This window comes from Typopeltis vanoorti, chromosome 11 (genome assembly GCF_054136105.1).
Source record: "Typopeltis vanoorti isolate ZY-2024b chromosome 11, IOZ_Tvanoo_1.0, whole genome shotgun sequence".
Taxonomy (NCBI): domain Eukaryota; kingdom Metazoa; phylum Arthropoda; class Arachnida; order Uropygi; family Thelyphonidae; genus Typopeltis; species Typopeltis vanoorti.
The window spans coordinates 41,989,345-42,010,829 of record NC_143559.1 but is presented as its reverse complement, the minus strand read 5'-3'; the positions used below and the strand labels follow the sequence as shown (position 1 = coordinate 42,010,829).

The 21,485-nt window shown below is 33.6% G+C and overlaps 1 protein-coding gene across 1 annotated transcript in view; it reads left to right on the top strand.

Annotated features, from left to right (window-relative positions):
• LOC150101468 (DNA mismatch repair protein Mlh3-like) overlaps positions 1-21,485 on the top strand; it is a 181,074-nt gene that overhangs the window by 138,293 nt on the left and 21,296 nt on the right. Inside the window, exon 11 of the mRNA XM_090400326.1 lies at positions 9,634-9,788. Within this exon, the coding sequence (XP_090256452.1) occupies positions 9,634-9,788 (155 nt within the window). The remainder of the gene's footprint in view (positions 1-9,633; positions 9,789-21,485) is intronic.

Genomic DNA, 21,485 nt, shown 5'->3' with positions numbered 1-21,485 from the left:
GAGAAGTTTAGTTCGTGAATGAATAACGATTGAATTAAAATATGTATGTTGATTTATTTTAGAACATTAACGCTCACTTGTATGTCGATGCGCAAAAATGAGACTGGGATCGAATACTTGTAAGTATCAGTAAATAAGAACCACGCACGTGTTGCAATCTCGCTCCCACTGTGCCGGCCGGCAGGAACCACCAACATCCGTTTATTGGTAAATACGTCATTTTGGCCTACTTGATTGGCCTCAGTAACTATTTTCATGACCTTGTTCCATCTTACAGGTCCTATTCATGGACCTGTAAGATGGAGGTACCGATTCCACGATTCACTCTTAATTGCGTTGTCATTACCTCCATGTCTTTTGTCATGGAGGTAATCCAAGTTAACCGAATTAAATATTACCCATACAATGATGCTTATATTTTTCTGTCGATCCCCAGTCGACCCGTGAGCCCGAATCGACCCCTAACAATGTCATATCGACCCCTTTGGCGACCACTGGTATAGATTATCTTAGGCTGCAGGTTGAGAAAAAAAAAAGTAGTGATGACAGTTTTATTATTATTTTCAAGTAGTTAAAACTCGTCCCTTCACAATCATTACTATCTATTTCGATAACTTTTTTCCTTGTCTGTGGTATCAGGAAATTTCCTTACAGTTTCTGATTATTAAGAGACCAGTTAGCAACATGTAATGCATCTTGTTTATACTGAAAATGTCACAATCACAGGACTTATATTAGAACAGTATGTCAGCTTTAGTGGTTTTCCATCCCAATAAGTTCAGAGTTACTGAACAAGTTTAGATGTATGATTTTGTACTATCATGTAAAACAATGTAATGTGGTGCAGTTCAGTATGCATTCCAGAGAAAGCATGCATCCATGCAGTTGACAAATAGATAGTAGACTGTGTATGCCTCTCATTTTTGGTGTCTTGGTTTGAGTGGATAGCTCTTCTCCAACCAGTATGCTATGTCTTTGAATCCCATCACAGCACTGGATGTTTGTGATTTAGGTGATTAGATGAATGTTTGTGATTTAGGTGATTAGATGAATGTTTGTGATTTAGGTGATTAGATGAATGTTTGTGATTTAGGTGATTAGATGAATTTTATTGCTTGATGTGAGACTTCCACTCTACATACTGAAGGCCTGAAGTGGCTGAAAAAGTTTCCACATTTGGTCTCTATGCAGGGCTTCTGGATTATCTAACCATTAGTCCACCATTGATGCTAATGTAGGTCTACAACCTTTTGTGGGGTGGGATTCATATAAATAAATATAGATATGAAACCATGTTACTCAATCATGGCAAGCCGTTGAGCCTAACACATTAAGAACAAGATGTGGATAGAAATGCACATAATAAACATAATATTATATTATAGCATTATGTTTATTATTTTAAAAGATTATTTTGTGTGTCTGTTATACACTAAAACCTCAATTAATGCAGTTAAATGTGTACAGAGAAAACATTGCATTACACAAAGTCACAGTAATTGATTATAATATCCATACAAAAAATTATAATTGGTTCATGAACTTTCAAAATATTTGCTAAATTTTTAAACCACATTTTTAATTACGATAGAAAATTGTTTGTTGAAGAAATATTTCTGCAGGGTAGTTTGAAACAATCTTTCTTTCTTTTTTTATTTTTTATACATTTGTTAGCAGGTAAAAGCTTCCTCCAAGTTTCATTGAGCTTATGTACTTCATTCAATGCTAAGCTCATTTCTAAAATGCAAAACATCATATCAAAATCCTTCTGTAGTTATGTCCTGCCCCTGTACATTTTTGGCTGCTTCACAGTCTTTGGCATATGTATTTGCATGAGTATGCTATTTATTTATCTAAGTTAAGGAGGTCATCATTACTAAGTTCTTAATGCAATTCAGGTAATTTGCAAATATTTGCAGTATCCAGTTAATCTAAACCATGTATTATTCCAGTGATAGTTATTTCTTTAATAACATTATCAATTTGTACAAATGTGAAAAAAAGATGCATCCAAACTTTCTCTCCCTGAGTGCATAATGTCAATTCATGCTACGATTAACGAATATTTGCAGTGGCATAGCTCAGATTATAATTGTTCCAAAAGGCTGTCAATAAAAGTGCTTTGTCTACTGTTGTAGCTTTAATTACTTGGGAAAATTTTTTTGTAGTAGTCATCATTATCAGTTTCCTGATATGTATCCTCAAGGAGCACACAGGCTTCTGTGACAGTATTATATGATCAAGTTTACATTATTATTAAAGGCCGGTGCCAACCAGATGCCAGCCTGGTTGGCAGAGTGGTTAGCATATCTGCTCTCCAGCCAAAAGGCTGCGGGTTTGAATCCCACCGTGGGCATGGATATTTGTGATTGTCTGTGAAAATACTATGGTAGTGGGTGGTAGATGGTGTTGGAGTAGATGATGGTAGTTGTGGTTCGTTGTAGTTGATGGATTGAGTGGTGGAGACAGAGAGTTGTAGAGTGGGTGCCCTCCCTCGATGAGTCTTTGGATTCCGTGGAGGGATCACGTAATAATGATAATAATAATATCTATTGTTATATTATTTGAAGTCATTCAATTACCTTTCTATTTTTGCCGGCCTGGTTGGCTGAGTGGTTAGCGTCTCTGCTCTCCAGTCAAAAGGCTGTGGGTTCGAATCCCGCTGTGGGCATGGATGTTTGTGATTGTCTGTGAAAATACTAGTGGTGGTGGTGGTTGGTGGTAGATAGCATTGGTGTAGATGATGAAAGTAGTTGTAGTTGGTGGATTGAATGGTGGAGAAGAGAGTTGTAGTAGAGTAGGTGCCCTCCCTCGATGAGTCTTTCGACTCTTTGGAGATGTCATGTAATAATAATAATAATAATAATAATAATAATAATAATAATAATAATAATCTCTTATCAACAGTTTTCTCTAGTTTAGGCTGTTACTTATCATCACTCCAATACTGTCATATCTAACATTTTATTCTTCTAGGACACTTCTGACTGAATTAATCCATCTAGATCATGGTTTTCCATAGGGTCTTTTTTCCTGTCATCTTAGCATCAAACAGCTGTTTTGCTAACATTTCCTCTCCATTCTATTAAAGTGGCCATACCAGCTTAGGTTAGCCTTGCTGACGCATTGTTGAATGCTAACAATGGCAAGTTCCTTCCTAGTATAATTCTCCCATTGATGCCATTTGTTCACTCTTTTAATTTTTCTCAGAGCTCTCATATCTGTGTTCACTTATCTTTGATCAAGCGCTTTATTTCTAAACTAACTCTCAGATTCATAACTTAAAACCGGTTTTAACATTGTCTTGTATTCCATATAAATTTATTCAACTAGCTCCCTACCATACCAGCTTTGCTTATTCCGTTGTCTGTGTCCTTATTGAATTTACAATCTTTCCTAAAAACTGTGCCTAAATAGCCAAAATATTTTACTTGTTCTTTAAGTTCTCCTATAGAATGCAGCTGAAGTTTTCTATCTTCCTGCCTGTTTTCATAGTTAGGTCTTTTTATTACTAATTTTCATACAAAATACTGGATGTATATAGGAGTATAACATCATCTGCATAAAGCAAAGTACTAAGTTTGATATCCCCAATTCTAACATAAGATTTAATGCCACTTTCTTTCATAATGTAATTTGTGTAGATGATGGATAAGGTTGTAGATAAAGTGCATCCTTGTCTAACTCCTGATTTTACATCAAACCATCTTCCTGTATTTCCTTCAATTCTAACTGCTAAATTACAACTTAAATATAGACTATGTATTGAACTGTATAATGTTCCATTTACCCATATAATTGTAATGTTTTGAGAAGCTTTTCTCTGGGCACCTTGTCATATGCCTTTCCCAGATATACAGAACTTAAGTACAGATCCTTGTCATATTCCGGCCTGAATGCAGCTTGTTCTTCTCAAAATCTCTCTTCCAAAGTTTTTCTCAGTCTCTTTTCAGCATGTTTCCATAAATCTTACCTGAAATACTTAGTACAGAAATTCCTCTGTAATTCTCACATTCAGCTTTATTCTGGTTTTTAATAAATGGGAACTATGAGAGATTTACTCCAATTATCTGGAATTTGACCTTCCAACCATGCCCTCTGAATTATGCAGTGCAGTGTAGTGACTGCAGAACATTTATTTCTTATAAATGGGAACTATGAGAGATTTACTCCAATTATCTGGAATTTGACCTTCCAACCATGCCCTCTGAATTATGCAGTGCAGTGTAGTGTAGTGACTGCAGAACATTTATTTCTTATTAATTCTGGCTGAATATCATCCAGCTGCCTTTCTACATTTCAAGTTTTTGATGGCTTTTTCTACCTTAAGTATTGATATGTACTCCTGTTTGCATTCTTCGATATTTTCTACTACTGTTCTGTCAGTGTTTGTTTTGTTTAACATTCTTTCAAAGTAATTACTCCAAACATCTAGAATATCCTATCTTCAGTTTTCATGTCACATTGATCATATTTGATTCCTTTTTTTTTTTGTAAGCTTAATTGCTTCTATATTTGATCCCTTTTTTTTTGTGAGCTTAATAGCTTCCAGAACATTTTGCTAACTTCCTGATATTATCTTCTATATTCTTACCAAAGTCTTCCCAATGATTTTTGTTTAGCTACTTTTACACATAGCCTAGCTCTCTTATATTTTAGTCTGCATTCTTTTATTGCATCTTCTGACTTATTTGTTAGGAGCTTTCGATATGCTTTCTTCTTTTCCAGGACTGCTTCTTTAAGTTCTTGTGTCCACCATTATGTTCTTATTTTTCCATCCTTGCTGACAACTTCACCACATGCTTCTCTAGCTTCAGTCAATGTTTTCTTCAGAGTTTGCCGCTGAGAATTCAAGGTTTGGTTCTTGTTTTTGAATTGATTCATTTTTTTTTTTGAATAATGTTTGTGTATAGTTGAGTCTACAGTTTATGTGTAAAAGCTGCTCAACTTTCTTTTAAAAATTTTCTCACATAATGTTTTTTTCATTGTGATATTTATTTTTTTCCTTCTCAGACTAAATTTCTAAGCAATTAATTTTGTTGCTCATGTGCTTTCCTAACCTTTTTAAAATGTAGTTCTTGATTATGTTTTCTTCTTCTTTCATGTCATCAAGATCCAAAGACTTTTCTGAGGATTTTATTTCCAAAGATCTGCAAGGCTTTTGCATCTTGGTTTCTTATGCTCCAGGTTTCTACTCTCCATAAAACAATAAATTTAGTAATTGTCTTGTATATTTCTGTTTTAACTCTGCTTGACAGAATTTCAGACGCTAGTAAATGATGTAGCGAATGATAACAATAGTAGCTGAACTCATCAAATATAGTGGAAGTGAATTAACTATACATATACATAAACTGGTATATTTATGTTGTGTATTGGAGGCATGAGTTGTAGCTTTTATTTCTGTTGTTGTTTTATTTTTGTATTTTATGTTGGTTGGATACAAAAGTAGATAGGGAATTTGAAAGTGGAAGTAATACTAAGCTTTAAGAAGAAAACATGTTTTGAGAAGCTTCATGACTTCGTGACTAGGCTACTCGTATATAGAGGTTAATGACTTCACATCAGTTTCCTTCGTATCCCATAATGCAACACATGTATAATGCTATGCATTATGGGAAGGGCCATTACACAGATGGTTTTGACCTTTATTGAGGTCTCATCAGTGGGAGCCAGACCCAGAAGTGATACCAAGGTTGAAGTAATGCAGAAGTCATATTTCCATATACAAGTAGCCACAAGGTGGCACACCTTATTACTAAAATACTCTGGATTAGAGATAAATGTTGATAATTTTTTTTTTTCACTTGGTTATGCTATAAATTAAAGATGCCAAGAAATTATATTCTTGGTTTAATTCTTTATAAGTGTAAGCAAACAAAGTTTTAAAAGAGGTAAACTGCGAGTAGACATATCGGTACACAATAAATAACAGAAAAAACTCATGTAGAAAGATTATTTATTTACGTCTGTCCCCTTTATGGGAGATAGTACTTTACAAATCAGCTAATCTTTCCTAACTTTTTATTGTATTATTATTATTATTATTATTTTATTTATTTTTTTTTTATAGGAAAGTTATTGACCTTTTTAGTTATCTTACACCAGCTACTTAGGTGGTGCTTTTTGGAATTGTCAGTTAGTGTTTAATTTTGAGCTTAATGTACTGAGGATGCTTGTGACACACAGGCGAAAATTATACTAATAAATAATCTTTCTACATGAGTTTTTTCCGTTATTTATTGTGTACCAAACAAAGTTTGCACGTGAATTCACTTCATGACTGGGCTACTTGTATATAGAGGCTAATGACCTCTGCATTACTTCAACCTTAGTATCACTTCTGGGTCTGACTCCCACTGATGAGACTTCAATAAAGGTCAAAACCAGTCTGGGTGGTGGCTCTTCCCATAAAGCATAGTGTTTAGATATTAATCTTTATAAAGATCACTTTTATACTCCGAGTATTAGTATTTACACAAGGATTCAATTCTGATTGGTGCAATGACTTTTAACTGTTTCTTTTAGAATCTGAAAAATCATTGACTCAAGACCAAATACAAAAAATATACACAATTAATAAAACTAAAACAATATATACATTTTAAATTAAATTACATAACTACAAAAAATTAACTGGATCCAAGGCCTTCTAAATTAAATCTAAACTTTAGAGATTTTCTTATCCAAAAATATTAAAATCATTCATCCTCTGACTCATTTTATTATTGGATTGTTTGACATATACTTAATCACATCTACCAGACTAAACACCTTGTTTTCACAATAACAAAATGTTCAAAAGAGTCAGTTTCTTTGTTAGGGAATTTTCCGAAAATATAAAATTTTCTTCTTCTTTTCCATAGGATCCTTTTTTTTCTCCCTTATATAGCACACAATATTATTCCTCTTATCTCACTAAAATATAAATATTTCTTACCTCTTGCAGTTCTGGCTATTTGACGTACAATTTACTTCACAAACAACAGATCTAAGTAGAGTTCTTTGTGTTAAACCATTTTTACAGTTTTAAATTTCACCAATTGCTTTTTCCATAGAAATCCGGTGTCCTTAAGACAGAAGATGAAATTTTCCCAGTCTTTCCTCGAGCATTCGATTAGAATATCAGTTGTAATATCTTCTTTTATTCACTAAGTACTTGTTGGCAGTCTCAACTCCTCCAGTTTAAAGACTCGCAGTTCTATAATTCTTTTTTGGAATCATCTATTAATATTTTCCCTAATGTCATAAAACTTAAAAACCTTCTAAGAACAAAATTTCTCCGGTCTGCATTGGAACTTAAAAATCTTCTAAGAACAAAATTTCTCCGGTCTGCATTGGAACTTAACACGTTCGCTGCCAACTACGAGTATACTCGTAGTGGCTAAACCTGCTTCACAAGCCAGCTATGAGTATACTCGTAGGACGCTTACCGCCGGGAACGAGATTATTGCAGTGACCTTGAAGAAGAGAAAATCCTTGGCTTGTGGGGCTAGTATCAACACTGTGTATTCTCATAGACCGTATATGCTCTGTACAAGCCAACTACGAGTATACTCGTAGGCCGTTTACCTCCGGTAGCGAGATTATCGTACTGATCATAAAGAAGTAAAACTGCTCGGCGTAGGGGAACAGACCATGCCAAAGTAGCTTGGCAGCGAACGTGTTAAAAACCTTCTAAGAACAAAATTTCTCCGGTCTGCATTGGAACTTAAAAACCTTCTAAGAACAAAATTTCTCCGGTCTGCATTGGAACTTAAAAACCTTCTAAGAACAAAATTTCTCCAGTCTGCATTCTTAAACTTTCATCAGCTCTCTCTTGTTTTTTTCATTACCTTGATACTGAACGCTCTCCTGTCAGTTGTCAATTACCCATCAAACAACTCAGCGAGCATGTACACTCCTTGTAAATGGCAAGCGACAAGTTACATATAATGGCTAACATTCTCCGTTAGCGTAACGAGAATGTCTTTTCAAAACACAACACTTAAGAATTTTAAACTATAATAAAAAGGATTGAAAGTAACATAATTATCAGAATCTAGTAAGTGCATCAGGTTCAAATGGTTTGCATTTCATTTGGACAATAATATCAAAACGGTACATTGCAAGTGCCGATATACGTGTTACGAAACCAAAACTAATAATATACTAACATAAACAATTTGTAAAAATATTCATAATTTAAAATTGTGATTATTTTTAAAATAGCATTATACATGTCTGTAAGGATATGTGTGTTGCATTATGGGATACTAAGGCAATTGATGTGAAGTCATTAGCCTCTATATACAAGTAGCCCAGTTGTGAAGTGACTTCATTTGCAAACTTTGTTTGCTTACACTTGGATAAGGATGAAACCAAGAATATAATTTTTTGGCATAATTTTAACTTATGGGTCTGAGAGCTGGTGCAGAAACAGTTATTAAATTCAGACCAGAGATATGAGAGTTCTGAGAAAAAAATTGATGATGTGAACAGATAGTATCAGTGGAAGAATCACATTAAAAATGAATATTAAGAAGAAACTTGGCATTGTTATCATTCAGGAATGTGTAAGCAGAGATAATCTCAGGTGGTAGAGTCACTTAAACAGAATGGGTTATGGAACTATTAACAAAAGAAGTTTGATGCCAGGATGTCTGGAACAAGATCCCAAGGACTTCCAGGATCTAGTTGGATTGATGCAGTAAGGAGTTCCTTTGAAAACCAAAATATAAGATCTGATGGTACAAATTCTGACAAATAACAGATTAATTTGGAGGAAAATTATCAATAAGAAGATGTGAACTTTTTGTGTAAGTTTTGTCATGGTATCCTTTACATTCCTTGAGGGTATATATCAGAAAATTGATGAAAATAATGTTGAAAAATGACCAATATTGAAAAATTGCACATTTACAAAACAAAGTTTCTTTGTAGTTCATTGATCGTTTAAAAGTTTATATAATTCATCAATTTTTTTTTTCTTGTTGCTTATATTTAACTGCATGCATTAAAAGTTCATTTGCAGCACTGTTGAAAAAAAAAAAAAATGTTTGGCATACATAAAAATGCTTGAAGATATTTATGATGCAGAACTGCATTGACTGCATTCATTTCCGAAGTAGTTGTAACAATTGCTTTGAGCTTTTAAAGAGAGAGAGAAAAAGATTATTTTCTTCCTATGGAGCACTGCAGTGTTGATGGCTATTTACAGAATGGTATACCAAAACTACAGATTATGATTTCATAAACTTTAGATTTATAAATTTTAAGCAAAATGACATGCCATTTCTAAAAATGTGACTTAAGACAGAAGCTATGTGAAAAATGAATACTTTTTCTATTTCCCTATTTCAGAAAAGACTCATTGATGATAAAAATTGCCTGAAAAAAACTTTTTTTTGCTGTTGTACTGTTAGTTTATTTCTTAGAAGATGCACAGTAGAGGTTCAGATTTGTAAATGCTAATATTTTTTTTGTTTTGTTTTATAGTTTTTTAATTTATAAAAAAAATCAGTGATGTTATTTCAGTTCTCATCTGATTCAGCTATTTTCTCATCTGATTAATAGCTGAATGTAAACATTTAACATTTTTGTGCATTGATAACATATATAGCATATATTATGCTGATAACTTCTTTTTTGCAGGAGCAATAAAATTTGGAGACCAACTTAATACACTGGAGTGTAATGATCTATTAAAGTCACTTTCAAGTTGCAACTTACCTTTCCAATGTGCTCATGGTCGCCCATCTATAGTACCACTTGTAGATGTTTATCATCTTAACTCTTTGCAAACCAAAGTAAGTAATGCTCATCTGTTATTATATATGATATTTATTTTTACCACATTAAATAAATTTCACTTATTTGAAGTCATAACTGGTATGCTATTTTATGAGGAATACATGAGGAATTGTTCAGTCTAATAGGTACTGTGGATAGACAGAATAATGAGAAGAAAGAAGATGAACCTTGTTAATATACATTAATAAGTTTCATCTTCTTTCTTCTCATTATTAGGCCATAAAGTTCTTTATGAACAGGTAGAGGGTGTTTTTGCTTGCTGACAAGGATGGGTTTAAATCTCACTGTGACATGCATGTTTGCTAAAATCTTTAGGTGGCAGATGATTTCAATTGTTTGGTATTTGAGAAAATTACCGTATTTATGACGATATGAAAAATACTGTGTTTGGTCTCTGTAGGGTTCCAATTTATCTCCCAATACTTCTGTGAATGATTTGCATGTTTTTTTCTTTATTAGTTGTATATATTAACCTCACACACACATGAGAGGTCACAAAACCTATAACACAACAGTGCTGTGTGTGAGCAAGTGGTTAAGGTAAAAGAAGGAATATATTAATGTGTTTCTTGAAAAGCTGAGTGAATGTGAATGAATATGATTATATGGCTGTTCTAAAGACCATGTGTAGACTGAATGAAGGAAGAAGAAGTTGGTTCGATAAGTTTGGTAATGGCCAGTTTGGTGGAGCCGCTGTCCATGAAAGTAACTGAAAAAAGGAATAATACAGAGCACCTATAAGTAAGGGACTTGATGGAGTCTGTGAGAGAGAGAGAGAGAGCGAGCGAGAAGGTTATCTGACTTACGCAGACTTACTCTTCTGTATACATTCAAGAATTCTTAGGGTGGTTTTGATATACCACTTTATATGTGAGAACAGTACTCAGAGGTTAGTCAAATTTGGGATTTATAGTGTTAGGAGTTGAGCCCTAGAGAAATAGCATTTTTTGAATGACAAAGAATCAAGTTATGGAAAAGTTGTTCTGTATCTATTATTTTTTACCTTGAAGCCAAACAGCTAATTTTGCGAAACTTGTCGGTATTTCTTACTTAGTTTCAAATAAATTTGACCTGTATAAACCCAATTGAAGTCTATCTTCTCCATAGTTCATGTGGTCGAAAATAACTTTTAATCATTAAAGAATCAAGTTTTTTTGAAGGCTAAGGAGACTGTGGATGTGATTTGTTTACAGGATAATGTAGATGTGAAAGTCAGCCCAAGGGAAAACTGATCTTGAATGGAAATCAGAACATTATCAAAAGTAAGGAGTGAAGTAGCCTCTGTAGCTCAGTCGGTATAGATGAAGCCCTTTGATCAGAAAGACCTGGGTTTGATTCCCGTCCATGACATGAGGAACCTTTATCTGGTCTCTTTCGACGAAAGGTGAGTTTCCGGTCTCATATGGAGGTAGGGTTTTTTTCACCCGAAACTTTGTGTTTTTCATCCTCCAGAACAGGCAGACCGACCCCATGAACATTCAAGATCTTAGGGTGAAAATTCTTAGGCAAACCGATCCCATATACATTCAAGATTTCTTAGGGTGGACCAAGCATCTACAGACATAGGACACACTGGGAGGCATAGGGCTAACCATCTTATCCTGGAGTTAGAGTTGCAGTTGCAAAGTCCAAGACTACTTGGAAAGGTCATGGGTGCTTAAGTGCCTGTTAGGACCATTAATAGGAAGGAGTGAAGTAGGATCTTTCTTCCAGACAGGAATGTGTTTTGATAGCATTGAAATTTACTCAAGCGAATGATGAGGAGATCAGTGTTTAGCATTGGTTATACAGATTGTGAAGTTTCATTTGAGTACTTCAAGATTTCTCAAATGAAAAAAAGGGATGGCAGTTGGAGAAAATGTTTTTTGGTTATTTTTTAATTCTGATATCTTATGCCATTGTAAAATGTTTTATGTACATACATGATGCATATCTCTTGGTTGCAATAATTGTTCTATCTGCTGCTGCAAGTGGCATCAGATTTCTATACTGAAATCTAAGGACACAAGTAAAATCCTTGATATATGTATACTGCTATGATAATTCCATTCTATTCTTAAAATCAATCTTAACTTCCACAATAATTAAGTAAATTGAGTCTTCACACTTCCATATACAAAAAAAGGAAAATATTTTAATAATTAGAAATATACAACATTTTGAATTTAACTTCATCAACAATAGAAACTCATCTTAAAATCTAAAAACAATAAATTTAAATAAATCTCATCTTATTTGGACCCAAAATATGCTAGCAAAAAAAAAAAAACAAAAACAAAAAAAAAACATTTCTGTCTCATAAATTCTCTTAAAATCAACACTTGCAAATAAAAGTTGAATGAAGTAACTTCTTTAACTGTTCAGTAGAAACAATCATTCTTTTCCTGTTTAAGTCTTGATAATTGTAGATTTCTTATTTATAGCAAGGGTTACAAGAGTTCAAACTTGGATAATAAAATCCTCCGTTTTGAATACTACAGGTGTTCCTTCTTCCTGCCTTATCTCTTTCTATGTGCATATCTTTTTTCTTCTTATATAAAATATTTCTGAGAAAAAAATGATCAAGCTTAAAATTCTCACTTCCATGAAGTTGTTTGCAAAGATAAAAAAATAAGGATGCCATGGTGGACACAAGAAGTTGAAGAAGCATTCCTGGAAAAGAAGAAAGCATATCGAAAGTTCCTATTATATAAGTCTGCAGATGCACTAAAAGAATATAGAGAAAAATGTAAGAGAGCAAAGTAATGTATAAATGTAGCTACATAAAAGTAATAGGAAGACTTGGATAAGAATATAAAAGATAAATATCAAGAAGGTGCAAAATGTACTGGATACTATTGAAAAAGAAGAAGAAATATAGAAATGAAGGTAAGACTACTGTAAAAGGAATCAAAGATGATAAAGGTGACATGAAAGTTGAAAGTAAGGATATCCTAGATGTCTGGAGTAATTACTTTGAAAGACTGTTAAATGAGCAGTGATAAAACAATTGAAAAATTTTCAAGAAGAATATAAACAGGGGTACATATCGATACTTGAGGTAGAAAAAGCCATCAAAAAACTTGAAATGTGGAAAAGCAGATGGATGATATTCAACCAGAAATGCTCAAGTATGCAGATATAAATGTTTTGCTGTCACTACACTGCACTTGATAATTCAGAGGGCACAGTCAGAAGGTCAAATTCCAATTGATTGGAGTAAATCTCTCTCTTTGAAAAAAAAATAAAAATAAAATAAAATAAATAAAAAAATAATAAACAAATTGAATCAAGCTCAATGTGAAAATTAAAGAGGAATTTCTGTATTAAGTGTTCCAGGTAAGATTTATGCAAACATACCTGAAAAGAGGCTGAGAAGAACTGTGGAAGAGAAATTTAGGAAGAACAAACTGTGTTCAGGCCAAATAGAGGCTGTCAAGATCAGATTTTGTGCAACAAATAGTTGAGAAATCATGGGAATATGACAAGAATCTGTACGTTCTGTAGATCTGGAAAAGGCATATGACAAGATGCCCAGTGAAAAGCTTCTCAAAACACTACCATTATATGGGATAAATGGAACATTATACAGAACAATACATAGTCTATATTTAAGTTGTAATTGAGCAGTTAGAATTGAAGGAATACAGGAAGATTGTTTGATGTAAAATCAGGGGGTAAGGCAAGGATGCACTTCATCTCCACCCTTATCCATCATCTATGCAGATCACATTATGGAAGAAAGTGGCATTAAATTTGATATTAGAATTGGAGATATCAAACTTAATACTTTGCTTTAAGCAAGTGATGAGGTTATATACTCCTAAACATGAGATCAAGAACAGATGCTTATACAGACCATTTTTTAGTAATAGGAGAGATTAAAATAAGATTAATGAACACAAAGAAAGTAATAGGCAAAAATAGAAAGTATAACTTAAATGAACTAAAAATATATGGAAACTAAAAGAAAATATGTGGTAGAGGTTAGAAAAAATATGAAGTTCTTATTCAGATCAAATAGAATGAACACGAAGAATTCAGAAGCATAGAAGAAAGAGACAAAGAATGGATATCTTCACACACAAAACTCAAAATTGAAGAAAGAAAAGAAATTAAGAAAAAAATAATACACCATAAGAATAACATCAAATTACAAGAGAAATATAAAGATATATATACACATATTAAAAAAAATGCAAGAAAAGGTAAGAGAGAGTTTATTGAAAACCTACTAACTGAGGCAGAAATTGCATCTAATAAAGGTGATACCAATACATTATATAATATTACAAGAACAATGACAGGCAAGAAAAGAAGAAGAGGAGATATTATTCAAGACAAACAAGAAAAAATAATAATAAAAAGAAAATAGAAAGATTGGTAGAATACTTCAAGGAGATAATGAATAGAGAAAAACCTGAAAAAGAAATGCAAATACCAGAAAGAAAAGAAAACATTAAAAATAGACACCAAAGAAATAAAAAAAGTGAAATACAAAAAACACTAAAAGAATGTAAAAATGGAAAGGCAGCTGGTATACCAAATGAACTAATAAAAGCAGATATAGGTTTAACATTGAATATACTCTATCCATTTCTTAATCAAATATGGTTCAGCAAGAATCACCAGATGAATGGAATATTGCATTACTGATCAAAAAAAAAAAAAAAAGAGAGATTTAATTGATTGCAATAATTGGAGAGGAATATCATTATTAAACACAATAAATAAAATACTAACAAGAATAATATTAGAAAGAATAAAAAAAAAAAAAAAGAAATATACCAAAAGCTAAGAAAAATACTAGCAGGATTTAGAGCCAACAGATCATGTATAGATCAAATAACAACACTAAGAATAATAATATAACAGTCAATAGAATGGCAGACAAATCTTTATATCAACTTTGTTGATTTCGAAATTTTGACATCTTTGACAGAGAAGCAATATGGAAATTAATGTCATATTATGGTATACCATGTAAAATTATCAACATAGTAAAAAAAAAATGGGGTGCTTAAGGGTCAAAGCTGTATAACTGAGAGAAGACCTCCACATAGCTTTAAAGGAATGCAGAGAACTGACCAGGGCTTCTGACCTAATGTCCAATCCTCACCTTCTTGTGGTGCACCCTGTTGGGTATCTACTTGGATACTGAACAAACGAGGATGGGCTGGAAATTTGGGATTTAGCCGACCAAATTGTATTCTTATTGGTTAAACCAAAATAAAAAATGATGGTACAACATGACAAAATTTCATGCCAACTGGGGTGTCGCCTGGTTAAACAAGGCCCCCATTGTTATTGCCAGGGAACCAGGGTGAACAGCGAAAATTCAGCTACTGGAACAAATCTGAAAACAAACCCCAACTCAACATCACCAGAGTTAAAGATCGGTACTATCAACATAAGAAGCCTGAATGACAAAGAAATGGAGCTAGCTGAGGAATTAGATAAGTACCAGATCGACATAATAGGGGTGACTGAAACAAAAAAGACAAAAACTGGTGAGATCTTTCTGAGCAATAAATACAAAAGGCAATGACAATCAAGGAAAAGAAGGAGTAGCCATAGTATTCAACACAAAATACGAGGCTAATCTTCTTGAATGGCAGTCAGTCTTAAGTAGAGTAATGTGGGCAAATATGAGAATGGGGAACTGGACAATGAGACTTATTTGTGCCTATGGTCCCACAGATGGTTCTACTAAGATAGAAGTGGAGGAATTTTTTGAGGCTTTAGAAAAAGCAACTGACACAATGAAAAAGGAAACGTTGGTCCTTGTTGGGGATCTAAATAGCAGAGTAGGAAATGATTGTGAGACATACAAAAATATTTTGGGAAAATTTGGAGAAAAGAGCAAAGTTAATAATAATGCAAATATCTGTTGGATTTCTGCTCAGGACATGGACTGGTTATTACTAACACCATGTTCCAACATAAAAATGTGCACAAATTCATATGGAGAGAAGAGGCAAGGAATAAGAAAAGTCTCATTGACTATGTTATTGTTGATAGTGATGTTTTCTCCCTGGTGCAGGACACCAGAGTGTACAGAGGATTTGAAATTGGAAGTGATCACTATTTAGTCTTGAGCAGGATAAAATCTAATTTCATATTGAAAAGAATAACATGTAAGAAAGTTTTAAAGCGAATAAAAGTTGAACAGCTCTCAGATGTGAACTGTAGACTAAAATACACAAATATTATTCAAGAAAAAATGAAAGAGTTTGAGAGCAGTAACCAAACCTTGGAGATTCAGTGGCAAGCCAAGAAAACACTGATTGATTCTGCCAGAGAGGCATGTGGTGAGATTGTGTGCAAGGACAGAAAAATCAGAACTCCATGGTGGACACAGGAAGTTAAAGAGGCAGTGAAAGAAAAGAAGAAAGCATATCAAAAGTTCCTGGCAAATAAGTCAGCTTGTGCTCTTAGAGAATACAGAGACAAATATAAGAAAGCTAAACACTTTGTAAAACTCGCTAAACAAAAGTCATTGGAGGACTTTGGCAAGAATATAGAAAATAAATATCAAGAAGATGGCAAAATATTCTGGAGAGGGTTAGGAATGGAGGAAAGAGTGCTGTAAAAGAAGTTAGAGATGACATGAAAACGGAAGAAAAAGATATCCTTGAAGTATGGAATAATTACTTTGAAAAACTGCTAAATGAAACAAGCAGTGATGACAGCACAGTGGTAAAAAAAACACTGACCAGGCATGCAGTCAGGAATACATATCCTGCTGCCTTTCCAAATAAATGTGGAAAGGCAGCAGGAGTAGATGATATTCGACCAGAAATGCTGAAGTATGGTAGTATAAAAGTCTTACAGTGGCTGCACTGCATAGTTCAGAAAGCCTGGACAGAGGGACGAATTCCCGATGATTGGAGTAGAGCTCTCATAGTACCCATATATAAAAATGGAAATAAAACTGAATGTGAGAATTACAGAGGTATTTCCCTACTGAGTATTCCTGGCAAGATCTATGCAAGTATACTTGAGAAACAGTTGAGAAGAATTGTGGAAGAAAAACTGGGTGAAGAACAAGCTGAATTCAGGCCAAATAGAAGCTGTCAGGATCAGATCTTCACTTTATGACAAATAGTCGAGAAAGCATGAGAATATAACAAAGATCTGTATTTAAGTTTTGTCGATTTGGAAAAGGCATATGACAAGGTGCCAAGAGAGAAGCTATTCAATATGCTACAGTTATATGGTGTCAATGGGGCATTATATCAAGCAATAATTACTTTATTTCAGTTGTAAGTCAGCAGTTAAAATTGAAGGACGTACAGGAAGATGGTTTAATGTTAAATCTGGTACAAGACAAGGATGTACATTATCCCCTCTGTTATTCATTATCTATATGGATCACATTATGAAGGAAAGTGGTGTTAAACATGATATCAAAATTGGAGATGTTAATGTCAGCTCTTTGCTTTATGCGGATGATGTTATACTTCTAAATAAATCCGCTACAAGCCTGCAAGATTCTCTGACTAAATTGAATATCTGTTGTAATAGATATGGTATGAAGGTCAGCAATATAAAGACAATGAAAATAGGCAGAATCATTGAAAATGTCAACTGTGTTGTGAATGGAGAACCTGTGGAACAAGTAACACATTTCAGCTACTTAGGCATGATTTTTAGTGAAGATGGTAAATTAAATATCGAAATAGACAACAGAATCAGCAAAGCTGGTATGGTGGGAAGTCAATTGAATAAATTCATATGGAATAAGAGAGAAATTAGTACGAACACTAAATTAGCTGCATATAAGACAGTGTTCAAACCAGGTTTAACTTATGGATCTGAGAGCTGGGTCAGAAGTAAAACACTGGACCAAAGACTAGAGACCGCAGATATGAGAGTCCTGAGAAAGATTATAGGCATGAACAGATGGCATCAGTGGCAATATCATATTAAAAATGAGGATATTAGGAAAGAACTTGACATTGTCAGCATCCAGGAATGCGTTAGCAGAGCTAATCTCAGGTGGTATGGTCACTTAAATAGAATGGGAGAGGAAAGATTAGCAAAACAAGTGTTCTCTGCCAGGTTGGCAGGAAAATGACCCAGAGGAAGACCAAGATATAGGTGGATTGATACGGTACAAAGTTCTTTAGACTACAGAATATAAGATCTGATAATATTGGAGTCTTGACAGGTAACAGACTGATTTGTAGGAAAATTGTTGATAGGAAGTTAGTAATGATGTAATTTTTTTCATGTAGTACTATCATATCCTGTACACCCCCTTGAGGGTACATGGCAGGAATTTGATGATGATGTTAAAAAAAATTATGAAAAATATAAAATACAAATCATACACAATGGAGAACTCTCAGAAAAGTTTGAAATTAAAACAGGAGTTAGACAAGGCTGCATTCTCTCCCCAACAATATTTCTTATTGTTGTAGATTAGGTTATGGTAGAAATGCCATGAAAAACATAAAAGGAATACAGTGGAATTTAATAGAACAACTAATGATCTGGATTTTGCAGATGATATATGTTTATTAGCACATGCACAACATAGGAAGACAAAAACAATAAAACTCAATGAAGAAGTACTGACTGTTGGATTAAGAATAAATAAAATGAAAACAAAAATAATGAAAATAAACAAAAAAAGAAGACAGTACTGAATGATCAAATTTTAGAAACATTGGAGAACATTAATTACCTAGGATCAATAATAAATGAACAGTGGAAGATCTAAGAAGATACAGAGAGCACAGATAATTTTTAACATGTTAGGGAAAATATGGAGATCAAAGCAAATAAGCTTAAAAATCAAATTCAGGTTATTATAGAAGAAACATGGACAATAACAAAAGCAATTAGAAAAAACTGCAAAGCTTTGTAAATAAACGTTTAAGAAGAATTCTACAAATAAAATGGCCAGAAAAGATATCCCATAAAGAGTTATGGCAAAAAACTAAACAAAAACCAATAATGTATGACATCAATCAGAGAAAATGGAGATGGATAGGACATGTACTAAGAAAACGGGAAAAGGACAAAATCAAAGAAGCATTAGAGTGGAATCTGCAAGGAAAGAGTAAGAGAGGTAAACCAAAGATGAGCTGACAGAGAGGAATAGAAGATGACCTCAGAAAGATTGGAAAGATCTTTACACAGATAAAGAGAGAGGAGTGGAGAGGAATAAGTAAGTATTAAGTGAAATTGTATTAATCCTTTGTCTTGCAGACTATTTAAGTTTGAACTTTATATACTAATGATACTGTGCAGAGCCTCCATAGTTCAGTTGATTTCGACAGTGTTCTTTGGTTGCAAATACCTGGGTTTGAATTCCGTCTAGGATGTGAGGAACCTTTATCAGAACTTTTCATGTGAAGGTGAGTTAGCTGGTCTCATGTGGAAGTAGCAGTGTTGTCATTCTGCAAAACAGGCAAACTGGCCAGAACACATGCATTTGACTGCAACAATACACTATACATTTAGGATTAACTACAGGCCATTGAGTCTACACACAAGAGGAAAATGGGAATGTGCTGTTACTCTGCACTGTATCAACTAATGTTCTCAGTTCTAAATACCTTGCACTTAACTGACATTTATTATCATTTGCACATGAACCAGTTTGATTGGATCAGCCTGTGTAGAGTCTGTATTAGATTGTATATTACTATCTGGACCAATTCCACTATCATTAATATACAAGATAAATAACAATTGGCCCAAGTACATAATGATGTGGTACCACATTGGTGATTCTCCTTCTCTTGTATTCAGCATACATTCCAAAAATTAATTTCTGATATATTTGGATGTCATTCAGCTACTCTTCTGCTCATGTCACAAATCTATTTTGTATATATATCCATTGCTTTGAGTTTATGTAACAACTTTTTGTATAGAATTCCTTGGCAAAATCCCAAAAGTATCATGGTATATCCATTCCCCCTTATACAGTTTTGCAGTCACTCTGTTATAAAATGTAAGCAGATTGCTCAAGCAAGACCTACTTTTAACAAAGCCATTCTGTCCTTTATAGAAGAACAAGGGTTTTTCCTGCTGGAAATTGGGATTTTTCATCCCACAGACTGGTGAACAAATCGAATTTACAATCATAATACATGGTTTCATAGCTTTAGTTTCAAGGTTATCTCTAAGCCAGGGAAGCAAAAGTGTAGTTCATGATATCTTCTGAGCAGTAGATGGATTGGCCTGGACAATAAATATAGTTGGACAATCCTGAGCTATAATGGGAACTTAAATGTAAGGTATAACATACCTTACATTTAAGTTCCCAAAATTATAAAAAATTGAAAAGTTATGCATTTGTATTTAGTAGTATTATATACTGTATATATTTTTTTATACAAATAACCAACAGTCACTAAAATCTGATTAGATTGAATATCTTCCTATTCCAGGTGTGTCTATCCTAAGCATAGTTTGTTTCATGACAATGAACATCAATTCTGTGAAAATTGATGAAAATAGCATATTCACATTACATATTGTACTGTAAGCTTTAAATTGGGGGGGGGGGGGGTCAAACTTGAAACTTTTAAAAATCACACGTTACTGAGCTGCTGCTGTATTAATACTTTATTCATTCAAGTGCTATCTCCAATCCAGAGATTGGCAGCCATTGTCTTCCACTTATTCCTATCTGCTGCATTTCTAAAGATCTATCGGTACTTTTTCCCGATCAGTGTCCTTCATATAGTGATGTCTTGGTTGGACTGTTCCTCTTCTTCCCTGTAATTTTCTTGTGATGATCATATTTGTCAGTCCTTCTCCTAGCATTTCTGATCTCGTCAGTAACCGTTTTTTTTTTTTTTTTTTTTGTTTGTTTGCTTTATCAAGTACTTGTTTGTAACCTTTTCTATCCAGTTAATCCAGATCATTCTTCTTTTAGTAACTACATCTCCAAGCTATCAATCTCTATTCTATTTATTTATTTTTATTTTTGAGGTGTTTCTGAGGTGTGCATTAATGAATAACATACATAGCAAGTCAACAGTTATATTTATCATTGTATTCATATTGACTTTTCTGTGTAAGTTTTGCTAATCCTATGATAGCAAAAACAATCCATTACTGTTGTCTTTGAGTGGGAAACTGAGTCTCATATGTAGGTATAGGGGATGGCTGCTGTGTGAGTGTGGAAGTGTGTGACTTAGAGAGAAGATTACTTAGTTGCTTTGGCCATAAATCCAAAATAACCAACCAATCCTGCCTTTGGAGGCAGATCTGAATTAGCTTCTCCAGCTTCTTAATCACCATTCTAGAGATGCTGATTGGTCTGATAATTAGTTGCTTCTCTCTTAGAAGCAATCAGTGGAAAGATAATGGAATTATTTTACCTTCCTTCCTCTTATTAGGAATTGTGCTCATGTGGGTCCAAATTGAATAACCAGAGATACTTCTGATTCTCTTGCTGATGTCCATTGAATCTATTGTTTGAATCTAGCTCCTGCAATCACTTTATTATCCCCATCTTATCCTAATTTGTCCTTTTATCCATTTCCACCTTTCATTCAGATATGAAAGTCATTTTTTGAAACTCAATTATTTCTGAAGCATCCAACACTTTCTTATTTCTGCATTCACTATGGTTTTTTCTTCCATGGTTATTTTTTCTTTTACTTAATTACATCTTAAAAAAAATTACTTGGATTTCCCTTTACCTGTTTGACCACCATTTGTTCATAGTCTAATTTTGTCTTTGT